Source organism: Salmo salar, chromosome ssa07 (assembly GCF_905237065.1).
Source record: "Salmo salar chromosome ssa07, Ssal_v3.1, whole genome shotgun sequence".
In the NCBI taxonomy this organism is placed as follows: Eukaryota; Metazoa; Chordata; class Actinopteri; order Salmoniformes; family Salmonidae; genus Salmo; species Salmo salar.
The window spans coordinates 42,373,367-42,392,760 of record NC_059448.1 but is presented as its reverse complement, the minus strand read 5'-3'; the positions used below and the strand labels follow the sequence as shown (position 1 = coordinate 42,392,760).

Sequence of the window (19,394 nt, the reverse complement as noted above, 5' to 3'; positions counted from 1 at the left end):
TACTTTGGCATCATAGAATATATTGTGTAGATTGATGACAAAAAAAATACAATTAAATCCATTTTAATCCCACCTTATAACACAACATAGTGTGGAAAAAGTCAAAGGGTGTGAATACTTTCTGAAGGCACTGTATATCAGGCCTATAATTGACTTAGATCCACAATCTGTTAGACTATTCAAATGGGGGGTGTTATTTTATTTTCTCAGTGTGTTACTTATAGATGAATGTGTTCGTTATAGTTAAATCATATCTCAATTCAATGTGTGTGTAGGCCTACACAATATAAATTGTGCCAGATGAGCATTATTGTTGCTCACCTTCATTGAGGTTACACATAAGTATTAATTTACAATTAAAATTTACCTCGTTGGAAAAGCTTAATTATGTTATTTCAGTCAACGTTTGAAATTGATGTCTATGAACTACAGGAACTAACGGACTTTTGAAGTTTAGCACTCAACTCCATATCTGGCCAATCACATTCTACGTTCTACTGACGTCACTTTCTCTGACCTCAGTTTGTCAGTGGTATTTTTTCTTCGGGACACAGCGGTTTGCGGCGCCATATTGAAAGACACAAATTATTTTCATAAACGCCTAAAATATCTAATTTGCCAAGATGCTGTACCTAGAGGACTACCTCGAGAGTGAGTATTACGTTTATTTTACGCCTAGGTGGTATTATTTGTGTATTTACTGTTGTAAATGTGCATAATTTTAGCCGGAGCGCGCCCGGACTGTTAGCCTAGCCATGCTAACACCTATATTCGCTTTTTCTTCTCGCTGGCAGTGATCGAGCAGCTACCCATGGATCTCCGCGACAGGTTTACGGAAATGAGAGAGATGGACCTGCAAGTTCAGAGTATGCATTGCTGCAACGTGACAGTCTACAAACACTTCACCGGCGAGCATTTTTCAAGTTGAAAACACATAATTATCAGTTTCGCACTTTTTAGGGTCATGTAGAATAAAGAATCGAACTCTTAACACAAATTAGCTAGTTGCGTCCAAATAAAAATGTGTTAAATGCAGTATTTTTATTTGTATAGCTAACACAGCTCGCTTGCGGTAGCGAACTTGGCTAGTATAACATTGCAACAACTTTCAGTAACCTGAGAAAGTTTACGTTATTGGGTTTGTTTGATTCTAGCTAGGGTTATAGAAATTACAACATACGATCATGTTATATTTGTTTTCCATATAGAGGTCCAACTAACGATTGTTGATCATGTGTGCATGCACAGAAGTTGAACAATGAATGTAAACAAGACGGGACATCGATTCGGAGCGTACACATCACATGTAGTATCAACGTTATACATGTAGCTAGTTAACTGTTTTTTCATGTGACTATAACTAGATACATATACGTGAACTGTTTGCTAACTAGAACATACACCGATATTAATTTAACCTGAACGGCTATGTGGTAGAGTGGTTCCCAACCAGGGGTACTTTCTATAGGGGGTTCTTGAGAAGACTCATGACAGCAAAATTCAGTTGGTGGTAGAGTTATTGAAAAAGGTTGGGAACCACTGATGTATTAGTGGTGGTTCGGTTCACTGGTAGTTTTAATCACAAGCCTTCTGGTCCACAGACACCGCATGTAATATCGGCCCTTCTGGTCAGCATTGAAGTACAAATAGATATGAATTCTTCCACATGCATGCACAGTATAAACCCATATGAATAGTGTCTCGGACACACCTGTCCAGGTAGCTCACTCCTCCCATTTGCTGTAGATGCCATGGACCAGTTGGAGCAGAGGGTGAATGAGTTCTTTGTCAATGCAAAGAAGAACAAGCCAGAGTGGAGGGAAGAGCAGATGGGAGTCATCAAAAAGGTGCCAAATAAATCTCAGATTATGTATATTTCCCTTTTCTAAAAGACAGTTTTGTCCTTTTAAGCCCATTAATGTTTTATGATAAAGCTGATATGATAGTGCATTCATCTTAACATAGCTAGGTGGCACAACCAAATATCACAGTCATAGTAAGTACATTTTTCCTCAAAGTAGCTATCAGCAAAGTCAAAGCTAGTAAGAAGAGTAAAAAAGTGCCAGTGTTAGTTCACCAAAGGCTTTAGTTTTTTTATATGGTGTTAGCCTCTGACAGCTTTTTCTCTATTTCAGGATTATTATAAGGCATTGGAGGATGCAGATGAAAAAGTACAGCTGGCCAATCAGATTTATGATCTGGTGAGTTGGAATTTGAATGCCAAGACGGAGCTCTGTCTAACAATGTCTTTTGTTTAATGGGTCCTGGGAAACCACTTCTATAAAAAGGTTGGGACAAGGGAAGTTTTTACATTTACATTTACATTTTAGTCATTTAGCAGACGCTCTTATCCAGAGCGACTTACAGTAGTGAATGCATACATTTCATTTCATACATTTTTTTTCTGTGCTGTCCCCCCGTGGGAATCGAACCCACAACCCTGGCGTTGCAAACACCATGCTCTACCAACTGAGCTACAGGGAAGACAGGAGAATCAGACAGAAGTTGGAGGAGAATCTTTATCGCTGGTGGCCTTTTTGAAGATGATTTGTGGGTGCTTGTCACCACTAAAATATAAAATGTTCTGTTCAGGACTGGGCTGTCTCATTGCCACTAGGTGGCAGTCAAACAATGCAAATCATTTGGAAGTCACTAAAATGCCAGTCTTTTCAGATGTTTTCAATATTTATTTAGATATTGACATTTCTATATATTTTTTTGTACAATATATTTATTGGCATTTCTTTTTTACAATTTAACAATCATCAAAATATGACACAGATAATGCCACGTTATTCCTTCCACCTACACAAAACACCATGCTACATGGGGGCACATTGTGCAAAGCCCTCCCCAACACAGGAATACCCCTCGACCGATATTAGCCTCACTGATTAACAACAAAACAAGAAACAGAATGACCTTCACATTCCATGCTAGAAAATAAATTATTCAACACAAAAACAAATAATAATAATACCTTAATGAAGAAAGTAGTAATGAGGCAGCTAAGGTGACGTTTCTAGAAACTGCTGAACGTCTCCCTAGACATCAGTAAATTCAAAGGGTTTATTGCATAAATTGTATGTTATTTTTTTAGATGGAATATAGGAGGATTGTTATTTTAGCCACATCTGCTTGCTTGACGGAGTGTCACTCTTCCATATAATAGCGGTGCATTTATTGGCTGCAATGACTGCCAATTTAATGAATCTGGTTTTGCTACAAATACTAACTGGTAGAACAGAATCATCTCCAAGAAGAATAAGGGAAGGATCTAGTGGTACTGTCATATTAGTGACCTGTGATAAGATCTGAATAATGTCTTTCCAATAATTGCTTAGTTCAGGGCAGGATAAAAACATGCGTAAGTGTGCCCACTCCCGTTTTACACCGTGGGCAACATTTTTAATATTTAGAATTGATCTTATACAGTCTCTCTGGTGTAAAGTAGAACCTATGTAAAATATTGAATTTCAGCAACTTGTGCCTTGTGTTAAATGAAAGACGCTGAGCATCTAAAAAGAGCTTTCCCCATTTCTCATTCTCAAAAATGAGACCAAGGTCATCATGCCACTTCATGCAAGCTTTCAGAGGTTCATCGTTCCCCAATAGAGCTTGAAGACCAGAGTACATGTAGGAAATGAAACCTTTTTACCCCTTTCCTTTCTAGCCGCAGTTTATCAGTTTTAGGTTTACTCATGTGCTGAATCCTACCTCCCTGCTGAGTGGCAATGTAATGCCTAACCTGTAGGTACTTGAAGAAATGTGTTTGAGGTAACTGAAAATGAGATGCCAGTTGTTGAAAGGATAGTAGTTCACCTTCTCTATAGAGATTACAAATGTTAAAATTCCTTTGTTGAACCAAGAAAATGTAATACCATCTCTCAGGGCTTTGGGTAAGATGGGGTTATTAAAGAAAGGTGTTTGTTCATATATATATCTAAGCCCTTCTGTTTGTTTACAGACTTCAATCCATATATTTAAAGTGTTTTTAATGAAAGGGTTGTTTATGAGACCTATCAAAGCTTTAGGTGGGCTAATATAAGGTATAGATGCCAATGTAGCAGGGGTCAGACACTCCTCTGTCTCCAAGAGGGTGAACTTGTTGTATTTTGCCTTAGCCACACAGCCTTTAACTGAGATGCCCAGTAATACAACTGGGAGTCAGGTAGAGTAAGTCCTCCTTCTGATTATTGTTTGCATAAAGTTTCAGAGTTTCACTCTGGGGGGTTTCCCTTTCCACAGAAATGAAGAAATCTTCCTATTAATTTGTTTGAAAAAAAACTTTGGGAATAGGAATATAATGGTATAATGGTAATATATTCATCTTTACACAGTTCACCCACCCAATAAGAGAAATTGGTAAATCCCGCCATCTATCCAATTCTTCCCCAACCTTTTTGAGAAGTGGAGTATAGTTCAGTTGATGTGTCTTAATCATTTCAGAAGGAATTTGCAATCCAAGATATGTCATTTTCTGTGGTTTCCAAGAAAATGGCTGGTCTAAGATTGGGTTCTGCATAGCTGCCCTGTTAAAAGGCATAATTATACTCTTCGATAGGTTTATTTTATATCCTGAAAAGGTCCCATATTGTTTCTGGATGTCAACTAATGTTCAGAGTGAAATGTCTGGTTTAGTGAGGTAAAGCAAAATGTCATCGGCATATACCGAGACCAGATGTTCAGGCTAGAGGTCGATCGATTAACGTTCACAAAATACATAACAATTATTTTAAGAATTATAGATACAGAACTCCTTTATGCAATCGCGGTGTCAGATTTTAAAATATATTTTCGGCGAAAGCACATTTTGCAATATTCTGAGTACATAGCCCGGCCATCACGGCTAGCTAATTTGACACCTACCAAGTTTGGCCCTCACCAAACTCAGATTTACTATAAGAAAAATTGGATTACCTTTGCTGTTCTTTGTCAGAATGCACTCCCAGGACTTCTACTTCAACAACAAATGTTGTTTTGGTTCCAAATAATCCATAGTTATATCCAAATACCGCCGTTTTGTTCATGCGTTCAGGTAACTATCCAAACGGTGACACGCGAGCGCATTTTGTGACAAAACATGTCAAAATATTCCATTACCGTACTTCGAAGCATGTCAACCACTGTTTAAAATCAATTTCTATGCTATTTTTCTCGTAAAATAGCGATAATATTCCAACCGGGCGGCGTTGTATTCATTCAAAGGCTGAAAGAAAAAAATTGAGAATTGTCATGAATGCGCATCTCCAGTGTCACTGTTCCTATCCTGACCACTAACAAATACTCCTGCTGTTCTTCGCCCAGAGACAGGAGACACGTCATTCCACTCTCTGGCGCCTTCTGAGAGCCAATGGAAGCCTTAGAAAATGTCACGTTACAGCAGAGATGCTGTATTTTCGATAGAGATGCAACAGAAGGATAACAAATTGTCAGACAGGCACTTCCTGTATGGAATCTTCTCAGGTTTTGGCCTGCCATATGAGTTCTGTTATACTCAGACACCATTCAAACAGTTTTAGAAACGTTAGTGTTTTCTATCCAAATCTACTAATTATATGCATATTCTCGTTTCTGGGGAAGAGTAGTAACCAGTTTAACCTCTCTGGGCTAGGTGGGACGAAATCGTCCCACCTACGCAACAGCCAGTGTAATACCGTGGCGCGATATTCAAATACCTTAGAAATGCTATTACTTCAATTTCTCAAACATATGACTATTTTACACCATTTTAAAGACAAGACTCTCGTTAATCTAACCACACTGTCCGATTTCAAAAAGGCTTTACAACGAAAGCAAAACATTAGATTATGTCAGCAGAGTACCCAGCCAGAAATAATCAGACACCCATTTTTCAAGCTAGCATATAATGTCACATAAACCCAAACCACAGCTAAATGCAGCACTAACCTTTGATGATCTTCATCAGATGACAATCCTAGGACATTATGTTATACAATACATGCATGTTTTGTTCAATCAAGTTCATATTTATATCAAAAACCATCTTTTTACATTAGCATGTGACGTTCAGAACTAGCATACTAGCAAACTTCCGTGGAATTTACTAAATTACTCACGATAAACGTTCACAAAAAACATAACAATTATTTTAAGAATTATAGATACAGAACTCCTTTATGCACACGCTATGTCCGATTTTAAAATAGCTTTTCGGTGAAAGCACATTTTGCAATATTCTGAGTAGATAGCCCGGCATCACAGGGCTAGCTATTTAGACACCCACCAAGTTTAGCCCTCACCAAAGTCAGATTTACTATAAGAAAAATGTTATTACCTTTGCTGTTCTTCGTCAGAATGCACTCCCAGGACTTTTACTTCAATAGCAAATGTTGGTTTGGTTCAAAATAATCCATAGTTATGTTCAAATATCCTCTGTTTTGTTCGTGCGTTCAAGACACTATCCGAAAGGGTAAAGAAGGGTGACGCGCCCGACGCGTTTTGTGACAAAGAAATTATAAATATTCCATTACCGTACTTCGAAGCATGTCAACCGCTGTTTAAAATCAATTTTTATGCCATTTTTCTCGTAAAAAAAAAAAAACCCGATAATATTCCGACCGGGAAACCGTGTTTTAGTACAAAGAGAGAGAAAATAAAAACATGGGGTCGCCTCGTGCACACGCCTCAGTCTCATTGTCCTCTGATAGACCACTTACCAAAGGCGTTAATGTTTTTCAGCCAGGGGCTGCCTCGACATCATTCAGCTTTTTCCCGGGTTCTGAGAGCCTATGGGAGCCGTAGGAAGTGTCACGTTACATCAAAGATCCTAAATGTTCAATAAAGAGAGTCAAGAAGCCCAAGGAATGGTCAGAGAGGGCACTTCCTGTACAGAATCTTCTCAGGTTTTTGCCTGCCATATGAGTTCTGTTATACTCACAGACACCATTCAAACAGTTTTAGAAACTTTAGGGTGTTTTCTATCCAAAGCCAATAATTATATGCATATTCTAGTTTCTGGGCAGTAGTAATAACCAGATTAAATCGGGTACGTTTTTTTATCCGGCCGTGCAAATACTGCCCCCTATCCCCAACAGGTTAATCGGAATGGCCGATTAATTAGGGCCGATTTCACGTTTTCATAACAATCTGTATTTTTGGCCGCCGATTTGCAGATTTTTTTTTATACCTTTATACCTATTATATTTTTTTACACCTTTTATTTAACTAGGCAAGTCAGATTAAGAACACATTCTTATTTTCAATGACGACCTAGGAACGGGGGTTAACTGCCTTGTTCAGGGGGGATTCGGGGATTCGTTTTTGCCACCTTCTGGTTACTAGTCCAATGCTCTAACCACCTGCCTTACATTGCACTCCACGAGGAGCCTGCATGGCAGGCTGACTACCTGTTACGCGAGGGCAGCAAGAAGCCAAGGTAAGTTGCTAGCTAGCATTAAACTTATCTTGTAAAAAACTATCAATATTAACATAATCACTAGTTAACTACACATGGTTGATGATATTACTAGTTTATCTAACGTATCCTGTGTTGCATATAATCGATCTGGTGCCTGTTAATTTCTCATCGAATCACAGTCTACTTTGACAAATGGGTGATGATTTAACAAGCGCATTTGCGAAAAAAGCACTGTTGTTGCACTAATGTACCTAACCATAAACATCAATGCCTTTCTTTAAAATCAATACACAAGTATATATTTTTAAACCTGCATATTTAGTTAATATTGCCTGCTAACATGAAATTGTGTCACTGCTCTTGCATTTATTGCCTGGCTCGTTGCGAACTAATTTGCCAGAATTTTACGTAATTATGACATACCATTGAAGGTTGTGCAATGTAACAGGAATATTTAGACTTAGGGATGCCACCCGTTAGATAAAATACGGACCGGTTCCGTATTTCACTGAAAGAAAAAAACTTTTGTTTTCGAGATGATAGTTTCCGGATTCAACCATATTAATGACCTACGGCTCGTATTTCTGTGTGTTTATTATATTGTAATTAAGTCTATGATTTGATAGAGCAGTCTGACTGAGCGGTGGTAGGCACCAGCAGGCTCGTAAGCATTCATTCAAACCGCACTTTTATGCTTTTTGCCAGCAGCCCTTTGCAATGCATTGCGCTGTTTATGACTTCAAGACTGTCAACTCCCAAGATTAGGCTGGTGTAACCGATGTGAAATGGCTAGCTAGTTAGCGGGTGCTCGCTAATAGCGTTTCAAACGTCAATCGCTCTGAAACTTGGAGTAGTTGTTCCCCTTCCTCTACATGGGTAACGCTGCTTCGAGGGTGGCTGTTGTCGATGTGTTCCTGGTTCGAGCCCAGGTAGGAGCGAGGAGAGGGACGGAAGCTATACTGTTACACTGGCAATACTAAAGTGCCTATAAGAACATCCAATAGTCAAAGGTATATGAAATACAAATCGTATAGAGAGAAATAGTCCTATAATTCCTATAATAACTACAACCTAAAACTTCTTACCTGGGAATATTGAAGACTCATGATATAAGGAACCACCAGCTTTCATATGTTCCCATGTTCTGAGCAAGGCACTTAAACGTTAGCTTTCTTACATGGCACATATTGCACTTTAACTTTGTTCTCCAACACTTTGTTTTTGCATTATTTAAACCAAATTGAACATGTTTCATTATTTATTTGAGGCTAAATTGATTTTATTGATGTATTATATTAAGTTAAAATAAGTGTTCATTCAGTATTGTTGTAATTGTCATTATTACAAATATATTTTAAAAAACGGCCGATTAATCGGTACCAGCTTTTTTTGGAGTCTTCCAATAATCGGTATCGGCGTTGAAAAATCATAGTCTGCCGACCTCTAGTTCAGGCCCACCTATACAAACACCATGGATAGCTGGATGAGATCTAAAAGCTTCTGTCAGTGGCTCTATAGCCAACGAAAAAAGGAGAGGACTAGCAGGACAACCCTGTCTTGTGCCATGTGATGAAGAGAACTGTGAGGAAATGTTTCCATTAGTCAGGATCTGAGCTACCGGACATTTGTACAGTAATCTAATCAGACCTACATACTTTGGTCCAATATTCATCCTCTTTAAGACTTCAAACGGGTAGTTCCATTCTATGCGGTCAAAAGCTTTTTCCCCATCTAATGAAGCCGCCACTACAGATTCTTGGTCATTCTCTACATAATATTAAATAATCTTCTGATATTATCAGGAGATGAGCGGTTTCTTACAAAGCCTGTTTGGTCCATATCAACCAAGTCCGGAAGAACCTTATCCAGTCTAAGAGCTATGAGTTTCGCAAGAATCTTATATGAAGTGTGCAATAGAGATATTGGTCTATTCGACCCACAAAGCAGAGGATCTTTCCCAGGTTTTAACAAAACTGTGATCAGTGCCTGTTCAAGTGTGTCTGGAAGCTTTTCTGTCTCTATGGCATAATTAAACATACTGTAGAGGCTCAATTAGTTTGGGTAAAAAGGATTGATAGAATTCAATAGGGAATCCGTCTAACCCTGGTGATTATCTGCCAAGCAAGAAACTTTCCTGCTTTATCTCCATGTTCATAGTAGTTTTGTTTTGTTCTCCTAAGAGCATTTTCCATTTTATAGGTCGTCAGGGTGTTATATTCCAATCGCTTTGAGTCAAATTTTTGTTGAGTTGTCAAATGTTACACTATGTTCATTTTCCAGATCTCTAATTTCATTCTCCAACTAATTTACTTGAGCCTTTTACATCTTACGAGCACCTGAACGAAAGGGTATGATTTGCCCCTCAGATATGCAAGGAGAGCTTCCCATAAAATTAGGGTGGAGGCAGAGTTGTTATTGGTGCTAAAAAATATGACTATATGAGTGTTCAGAAATGTTACAAATGTGGGATTATTTAGTATGTGCCAAACATCCATCTGGAGGGTGGCTGTGCTCTACTGACTGGTACTGCAGCCAACAGGGCAGAATGATCTGATATACATCTTGGTAAGTACTTACACCCAGTCGTTAAACTTCCCTTGGCTGCAGGAATAAGAAATAAGTCAATTCTAGAGTAACTGTCATGGACAGGGGAGTAAAATGAGTATTCTTTAACCTTTTGGTTGTGAAATTTCCATAAGTCTACAAGTCCAAAGTGTTTCATTTCTGTTTTTAACATTTTAGCTGCCTGTGTGAGGCTGATACTATTAGAGGAAGATCTATCACTGGAAGGGTCCAGTACCAAGTTAAAATCCCTGCCATTATTATGTCTGATGATGGGCATGTTAACTTCTAAAAGATGTCTTGGTAAAATGTAGGATCATCATGGTTAGGCCCATACACATTCACAATGGTAATGGACTCGGTGTTAATGAAACCTTGAATGATCACAAACCTACCCCCTTTGTCTTTAATCTGAGATTGTATCTGAAAGGGGCAATGCTTATTCATGAGTATAGCCACCCCTCTTGCCAGAGAGGTGAAAGATGAATATTACACTTGACCCACCCACTCTCCCTTCAGTTTATCATGCTCAGAGTCAGTCAGGTGTGTCCTGAAGAAGAGCTATATCAACCTTATGCTGCTTTAGATAATTCAGAATGTGTTTGCGTTTGACTGGGCATTTAGTACCCCTAATGTTAAGTGTCATAAATGTATAGTTATTAGGTGCCGACATCTTTAAAGGAAATAGGGAAAATTAAAGAAAGAAAATTGCGTTGAGTGTATACAATGTGTACGAAATGAAAGTATAAAGTAGTAAACATCTCGTGAGCTAATACCCTGACCATACCCCCCGCCCCCACTGAGGGAGTTAAAGAACCCATATCCTTAGACGCTAGTCTTTAAGATAGATGTACCTGCTATGCATAGCATCGCTCGAATAAGGTTAATTCTAAATTATATGTACATGGAATTAGAATTACATTGACTGTTCCTTGTTGCATGAAAATATTGTTAGTCAAGTAACAAAATACAATTTGATTACAGCAATAATGACCAGACTATTTAGCCCCACTTGAGCATGTCTCAACAACAACAAAAAACTTGGGTGCGTTCATAGTCACCAACAGAGCCTACCCGCACACCCAAATGTCAACCAATCGCCATTCCCCAATGCGCCCTGAAACCTGTGCCGCGCGGCGACAAAAGTGATGACCACAAATGCACCCCAGCAGGTCAAGAAAAAAGATATCAAGCTATGATGTATAAATGAAAACCTTTACCAGACAATAACTATCATCTCTCAAATATAAAATAGGGACAAGTAGTTAAACAATCACCATCCTCCTGAGTTTACCCTCCCCAAAAAATATTATATATATACACACACATGTACGCACATACACAAGTGTAAAGCTATCAGCTAGCTGGCAATTAGGCGGCCAGCCAGTGTGTAGCTTATCCCTGTCTCGGTATCACTAACGCCAGCATACACCTCTAACGATAAACAAGCCAGCAAATGTAATAGTGGCTAAAATTCCCTGAAGTAATATAAACAACATAGCTTGAAACCCAATCAAAAGCCACATAACTATTTAACCAAACCCGACTGGACCTCTCTACGTAAAATAAAAGTATACAGCAAAATGTAACTACCTGGCATAGTGTGGATGTATAGTGGCTATAGCTACACCCTTGTAAACTTAGCGAGCTGGCTAAATAGCACAGCCAACATTAGCTATGATCCAACTTTACCTCGCCAGTCATTATCAAGCTAGCCAGCCAGCCAGCCGATCATATGAGTAATTTAGTTGTTTCCTCGTGCTAACACTTCACTATCCACTGTATCCAAGTTCAAAAGACAGTTCCTTGGGGTGTAGTAGATGTGAACAAGTCAGGAAGTTCTTTCCTCATGTATGTTTCAGCCATCTTCACAGAGTCAAATGTGTGCTCACCATTCTTGGTTTCGATCCACAAAGTTGCTGGGTAGCGAAGGCCGTATGCCAAGCCAGCCTGACGCAGAAGTCTCTTCAGTGGGGAGAAAGCCATCCTCCTCTTGTGTAGTGTGGGAGAAAGATCTGGAAAGATCATGATTCTGGCATCTCGGTACTTGAGCTCTCCCTTTGCTCGGGCAGCAGAGAGGATGCGAACAGTGTCCTGGTACCGTAGAAATGTAATGACAAATGCCCTGGGTGCAACCTGGTCAGGCAGCCGCCTCCGTAGGGTGCGATGGGCCCTCTCGATCTCCAGTGGGTGCGTGGGAGGGGGTAGATCCAGAATTTTGGGTATCCAGTCCTGAAGAAAGGAGATCGTGTCTCTTCCCTCCACGGCCTCCGGGAAACCTTGAAGTCTCAAATTCGAGCACCTTTATTACGAAAATTTCCAATCAAATTTCTCCTCAAGTTTAGAGATGGTGTCTTCCAACTTCTTGTATTTTTGGTCCACTTCCTCACAGACATCCAGGATGGCAGCCTGGTGGTCAGCATGGTCTTTTTCTAACTTTGTCACTCGTCCCTTTGTGACTTTCTGGTCTTCGTGGAGTTTATCGACCAATTTTGCTGAGGCGTTCAGAAAGTGTCTCTTGTATTTTTGTTATACCGTTGTCCATCTCCATTCTGAACCATGCTGGTGCTTCTTCCGAGCTAGCATCCGCCGAGGCCAAAGAAGGGCTGTCAGAGGGGCATTTTTCCATGCCTCGTCTGAGGCTTTGACATATTGGGCATCTTTTGCTTTGGCGATACAATAGATGTTTTAACTTCCAACTCACTATTAACGAACAGGTAAACCGTGTCAAAATGCCTTAAAATTGTTCGAAAGTTTGAGGACGCTACACAGACGCGGCTTGTTAGAGCTTCGCCATTGCCCGACGTTTCTATCTTTTGATATTGATCTATTTCATAGTGAATATTCAATGTGTAAAATATTGGGGGTTTGATCAACATCTTTTGTGGGGTATGAACAGTATGGTATATAATGGGGTGTGTGTTGCAGGTGGACCGCCACCTGAGGAAGCTGGACCAGGAGCTGGCTAAGTTCAAGATGGAGCTGGAAGCTGACAACGCTGGCATCACTGAGATCCTGGAGAGACGTGAGTCACGTCTGTCAATCACAACACCATAGAAGACCCATCCCCTTCATCTTAACCCTCTTGGCCCTGTCAGAATGTCGGGCTGATGGGCTGCTTTTCTTCTAGTCTTGTTTTGATAGCAATTCCATGATAGTGTAATGGTATCAATCTTTCCATCGGGATATTTCAGCCCTGTTAGGGGGCAGTATTGACCTAAAAATGACCCTGTTGAGTCAACTGTTGTGTCTGTCAGTGTTGTCACTGAGAGCCAGCTCTTAACATTGTCTCTCTCTTCTGTCAGGATCCCTAGAGATGGACAGCCCCTCTCAGCCTGTCAACAACCACCACATCCACTCACACACCACCGTGGAAAGTAAGTACAAGTCTTGGCTGTTTGGCTGACCTTCTTTTGGAGTTGTTGCATGTCGGAAGAAAAATGTATATTGGCGAAGGAGCTTTGTTTGTATAGATGATTTGCTGCTTTCCTATGCGAGGTCATGATGGTAGTAATTCATGTCGTGTTTGTGTGTGACAGAGAGGAAGTACACCACGCAGCCGAGCCACCACACTACAGAGCACGTCCCGGAGAAGAAGTTCAAATCTGAAGCCCTGCTCTCCACACTCACGTCAGACGCCTCCAAGGAGAACACACCGGGCTGTCGCACCAACAGCACGACGTCAGCCTCTAACAACGTGTACAGTGTGAACTCATCCCAGCCCCTGGCCTCCTACAACCTCAGCTCTCTGCCTGCTGGGCCCGGGGCTGGGGCAGGGGCCATCACCATGGCTGCAGCGCAGGCTGTACAGGCCACCGCACAGGTATAAACACACACATTCTCTTTCTTTTTCACACACACAGACATACACCCAACTCCATTGCCCTCTGATTTTATTCAGATGAATGCTGCACTGATGGGAATCGGTATCAGTATCTTGACCCAGACTGTGTTCTGAGAATTATCTTATCTGTTTGGGACAAATGTCCTTGAATGTGTAACTGATGTGTGTCCTACGACTGTAACTAACCCTGTTCATGGCTATGTGTGTCTCTCCCTCTACCTGCCTTTCCCATCTTCTTTCTTTGTCTGTGCCTCTCCTTCTCCTTCAATCTCCTGTTCCATGTCAGATGAAGGAGGGCAGGAGGACTAGCAGTCTGAAGGCCAGCTACGAGGCCATTAAGAACAATGACTTCCAGCTAGGGAGGGAGTTCTCCCTCACCTCCCGGGATACCACGGGGGCCTACTCCACCTCCGCCCTGGCCAACACCCTCACCCAGACCCTCACCCCAGCCGGCTCAGCCGTCGCCTCTGACTCCCGCGGCGGACGCAAGACCAAGTACGACAACTTACACGCACACACACACAACTTACACGTGCACACACAGCCCCCGTACGCTCAGACAAGCATGACAAGCCCTAGCTAGTGGTCTTCTCCAGTGATATCATTTCATGCCTTATTAAACCTTGTCAATCCACCCTGAATCACCCCACATCAGATGAACAGATGTCAGGCCAAATCACGCTACATCATTTAATTTCAGTGTCCAGTCCCATGATGTCACGCCACATTATGCCAGCCATGCTTTTCAACTCCACCCCCACAGCATGAATAAATAAATAAATGAAGATGAAAAATTGAGATCTTGTCTAAACTGTTCAGTCTTTTCTCCCCTGCCCCTCCACAGAGGCAACACCAAGTCTTCCAACCACCAGTCGTCGTCCTCCTCCTCGTCTTCGTCCCTGTCGTCGTGCTCCTCCTCTTCAGCCCTGGCACAGGAGCTGTCGCAGCAGGCCTCGGCACTCCCAGAGTCTGAGACCAACAACCAGGTGGACTGGACCTACGACCCTAACGAGCCCCGCTACTGCATCTGCAACCAGGTACACACACATCCAGAGACACTCTCTCTCACACTGGACAGCACACACCTACAGCTGACAGGTTAACTAAAATGGCTTCTCTCTTGTTAAAGGTGTCTTATGGAGAAATGGTGGGCTGTGATAATCAAGACGTAAGTACCCATTTCCATTTGGGAGTGCTTTTCTCATGTTCTACAGCTGTTACCACATTACTTTCACATAGGACTTTGTCAAATGAGAGATGAGGTATGAGAGCTAACCTGAGTGCCCTGTGTGTGTTTGTGCAGTGCCCCATCGAGTGGTTCCACTACGGCTGCGTGGGCCTAACAGAAGCCCCGAAGGGGAAGTGGTATTGCCCCCAGTGTACTGCCGCCATGAAGAGGAGAGGCAGCAGGCACAAATAGACACCCCACCTCTACTACCCCACTCCTCATCCAGGACCACCCCCCCATCCCACACCCCTACCCCGCCAAACCAACTGTCAATGCTATATCAACTGTAGTTCCTCCCAAACAAGTGTGTGTACCTGTTGTGGCCACACACAGTATTCTTATTCACCTGTCTGTCTGTGTGACCTCTCAGGGGTCAAAACAGTGGTGTCAAAGGTTGTTATTGCAGGGTCAGTCCTGTGTGAATATTTGGATGAGACACCTGACTGGAAAATCAAGACAAGGAGCCAAGACTTCCTGAAACTGCACCCCCAACTTCATTGTCCTCCCCGCGCACCCCCGCCCCCCCCTTCATGAATTTTGAGCCTTGGCGCACCTCTTCTCTCCCCTTTTCATCAGACATTCCTTGCCTTTCCCCTTGTTACAGGAAGGGCTGCCACCCCCCCCGGCTTCCACGCACGGCTGCAACAAGAAGTGCTCATTAAGTAAAATGCTCACAGGGGAAATGACACAGACTGGGAAATGTAGTCCATGGGTGGTTATTGGACTACAAAACCCAACCCCTCTACAAGTTTTGATTCTAATTCTAAAACGAATTGATGAAACACAACTAAGACTTTTAAAAGATGAGGATGAAGATTGGGACAGTGGTCATTTCAGGTAACGTATGGATGAATATGACTGAACCTCCACCATTGAGCCCTGTAAAGCTGAAGAGTTCAGAATGTACAGTGTAAGATCAGTCGTAACTGAAGCGTGTATGTCTGTGAGTGTAAGTGTTTCTGTATGTGCGTGTGTGTCACTAGTCATTCTGTACTGAGATGGTGTGTTAAAGTTTCCAGAGATGTAGGAAAAAAATCAAATAAAGGGATCCGAGTTCTTTTGGTATTTCACATGTTTCCTAGCTTCGTCTGTCAACGATGGCCTCTCTTCTTGATCAAACTAGCACTACATAGCTCAAGGTATCCATTGTATTCGACTACACAATCAAAATGTAGATTTCTTTTGAATCACCAATGTTTTGATTCACAGCAGGCTTACAATGTGGACTGATTGCTTTGTAAGTGTTGTACCTACACACTGAAGAAGGCTGTAAAGCCGAAACATCTGTGTACTCTATCCCTGTTGCAGTAAAACATTTAAAAATGTAATCAAATTTTATTTGTCACTTGCGCCGAATACAACAGGTGTAGACCTTACCATGAAATGCTTACTTACAAGCCCTTAACCAACAACACAGTTCTAAGAAAAATATTTACTACAAATTAAAGAGCAACAATTATTTTATTTTTTTCACCTTTTATTTAACCAGGTAGGCAAGTTAAGAACAAGTTCTCATTTACAATTGCGACCTGGCCAAGATAAAGCAAAGCAGTTCGACACATACAACAACACAGAGTTGCACATTGAGTAAAATAAATATACAGTCAATAATGCAGTAGAAAAATAGGTCTATATACAAAAATAACAAGACTACAGTTGAAGTCGGAAGTTTACATACACCTTAGCCGAATACATTTAAAATCAGTTTTTCACAATTCTTGACATTAGATCCTAGTAAAAATTCCCTGCCTTAGGTCAGTTAGGATCACCACTTTATTTTAAGAATGTGTAATGTCAGAATAATAGTAGAGTGATTTATTTCAGATTTTATTTCTTTCATCACATTCCCAGTGGGTCAGAAGTTCACATACACTCAATTAGTATTTGTAAGCATTGCCTTTAAGTTGTTTAACTTGGGTCAAACGTTTCAGGTAGCCTTCCACAAGCTTCCCACAATAAGTTGGGTGACTTTTGGCCTCATTCCTCCTGACAGAGCTGGTGTAACTGAGTCAGGTTTGTAGGCCACCTTGCTCACACATGCTTTTTCAGTTCTGCCCACAAATTTTCTATAGGATTGAGGTCAGGGCTTTGTGATGGCCACTCCACTACCTTGACTTTGTTGTCCTTAAGCCATTTAGCCACAACTTTGGAAGTATGCTTGTGGTCATTGTCCATTTGGAAGACTCATTTGCGAGCAAGCTTTAACTTCCTGACTGATGTCTTGAAATGTTGCTTCAATATGTCCACATAATTTTGCTTCCTCATGATGACATCTATTTTGTGAAGTGCACCAGTCCCTCCTGCAGCAAAACACCCCGACAACATGATGCTGCCACCCCCGTTCTTCACGGTTGGGATGGTGTTCTTTGGCTTGCAAGCCTCCCCCTTTTCCATCCAAACATAACGATGGTCATTATGGCCAAACAGTTCTGTTTTTGTTTCATCAGACCAGAGGACATTTCTCCAAAAAGTAAGATCTTTGTCCCCATGTGCAGTTGCAAACCGTAGTCTGGCTTTTTTATGGCGGTTTTGGAGCAGTGGCTTCTTCCTTGCTGAGCGGCCTTTCAGGTTATGTCGATATAGGACTCGTTTTACTGTGGAAATGGATGCTTTTGTACCTGGTTCCTCCAGCATCTTCACAAGGTCCTTTGCTGTTCTTGGATTGATTTGCCCTTTTCGCACCAAAGTACGTTCACCTCTAGGAGACAGAACGCATCTCCTTCCTGAGCAGTATGATGGCTGCGTGGTCCCATGGTGTTTATACTTGTGTACTATTGTTTGTACAATTGAATGTGGTACCTTCAGGCGTTTAGAAATTGCTCCCAAGGATGAACCACACTTGTGGAGATCTACAATTTATTTTCTGAGGTCTTTGCTGATTTCTTTTGATTTCCCCATGATGTCAAGCAAAGAGGCACTGAGTTTGAAGGTAGGCCTTGAAATACACCCACAGGTACACCTCCAATTTACTCAAATGGTGTCAACTAGCCTATCAGAAGCTTCTAAAACCATGACATAATTTTTCTGGAATTTTCCAAGCTGTTTAAAGGCACAGTCAACTTAGTGTATGTAAACTTCTGACCCACTGGAATTGTGATACAGTGAGTTTTAAGTGAAATAATCTGTCTGTAAACAATTGTTGGAAAAAGTACTTGTCTTGCACAAAATAGATATCCTAACCGACTTGCCAAAACTATAGTTTGTTAACAAGAAATTTGTGGAGTGGTTGAAAAACGAGTTTTAATGACTCCAACCTAAGTGTATGTAAACTTCCATCTTCAACTATATATAAAGGGGGTACCAGTCCGAGTCAATGTGCGTGGGTACTAGTTAGTCGAGGTAATATGTACATGTAGGTAGTGGTAAAGTGACTGCATAGATAATAAAACAGCGAGTAGCAGCAGCGTAAAAAAAAAAAAAAAAGATGGGGGGAGGGGGGTCAATGGCTTGGGGGTAGAAGCTGTTAAGAAGCCTTTTGAACCTAGACTTGACGCTCCGGTACCGCTTGCCGTGCGGTAGCAGAGAGAACAGTCTAGTGTGGCTGGAGTCTTTGGAAATTTTCAGGGCCTTCCTCTGACACCGCCTGGTATAGAGGTCCTGGATGGCAGGAAGCTTGGCCCCAGTGATGTACTGGGCCGTACGCACTACCATCTGTAGTGCCTTGCGGTCGGAGGCCAAGCAGTTGCCATACCAGGCGGTGATGCAACCAGTCAGGATGCTCTCGATGGTGCAGCTGTATAACTTTCTGAGGACCCATGCCAAATCTTTCCAGTCTCCTGACGGGGAATTGGCGTTGTCGTGCCCTCTTCATGACTGTCTTGGTGTGTTTGGACCATGGTAGTTAATTTTTTTTACCCATTTTTCTCCCCAATTTTGTGGTATCCAATTGGGAGTTTACAGACTTGTCCTATCACTGCAAATCCTGTGCTTCTTGACACAATGCCCGGTTAACCCGGAAGCCAGCCTCACAAATGTGTTTGAGGAATCACCGTACACCTGGTGACCCTGCCAGCGTGCATTGCACCCGGCCCACCACTGGAGTCGTTAGTGCGCGATGGGACAAGAACATCCTTGCCGGCCAAACCCTCCCCTAACCCGGACGACGCTGGGCCAAGTGTGAGCGGGCCAATTGTGAGCAGCCCAATGGGTCTCCCGGTCGCGGGAGGCTGCCACGGAGCCTGGACCACTGTGCCACTCGGGAGGCCCCTCTATAGGCTGTTTCATCGTTGTTGGTGAATAGGCCTACCACTGTTGTGAAGTCGGCAGACTTAATGATGGTGTTGGAGTAGTGCTTGGCCATGCAGTCATGGGTGAACAGGGAGTACAGGAGGGGACAAAGCACGCACCCCTGAAGGGCCCCCGTATTTAGGATCAGTGTA

The 19,394-nt window shown here is 41.9% G+C and overlaps 1 protein-coding gene across 1 annotated transcript; it reads left to right on the top strand.

The window, feature by feature from the left end:
• Positions 1-514: 514 nt before the first annotated feature.
• On the top strand, positions 515-16,085 carry ing3 (inhibitor of growth family, member 3). The gene is made up of 11 exons (XM_014207970.2): positions 515-651; positions 795-866; positions 1,747-1,847; positions 2,136-2,201; positions 12,872-12,968; positions 13,249-13,320; positions 13,483-13,766; positions 14,074-14,282; positions 14,632-14,824; positions 14,917-14,955; positions 15,091-16,085. Exons 1-11 carry the CDS (start codon positions 624-626, stop codon positions 15,205-15,207), a joined length of 1,278 nt encoding a protein of 425 aa, XP_014063445.1. The 5' UTR covers positions 515-623; the 3' UTR covers positions 15,208-16,085.
• Positions 16,086-19,394: the final 3,309 nt, after the last annotated feature.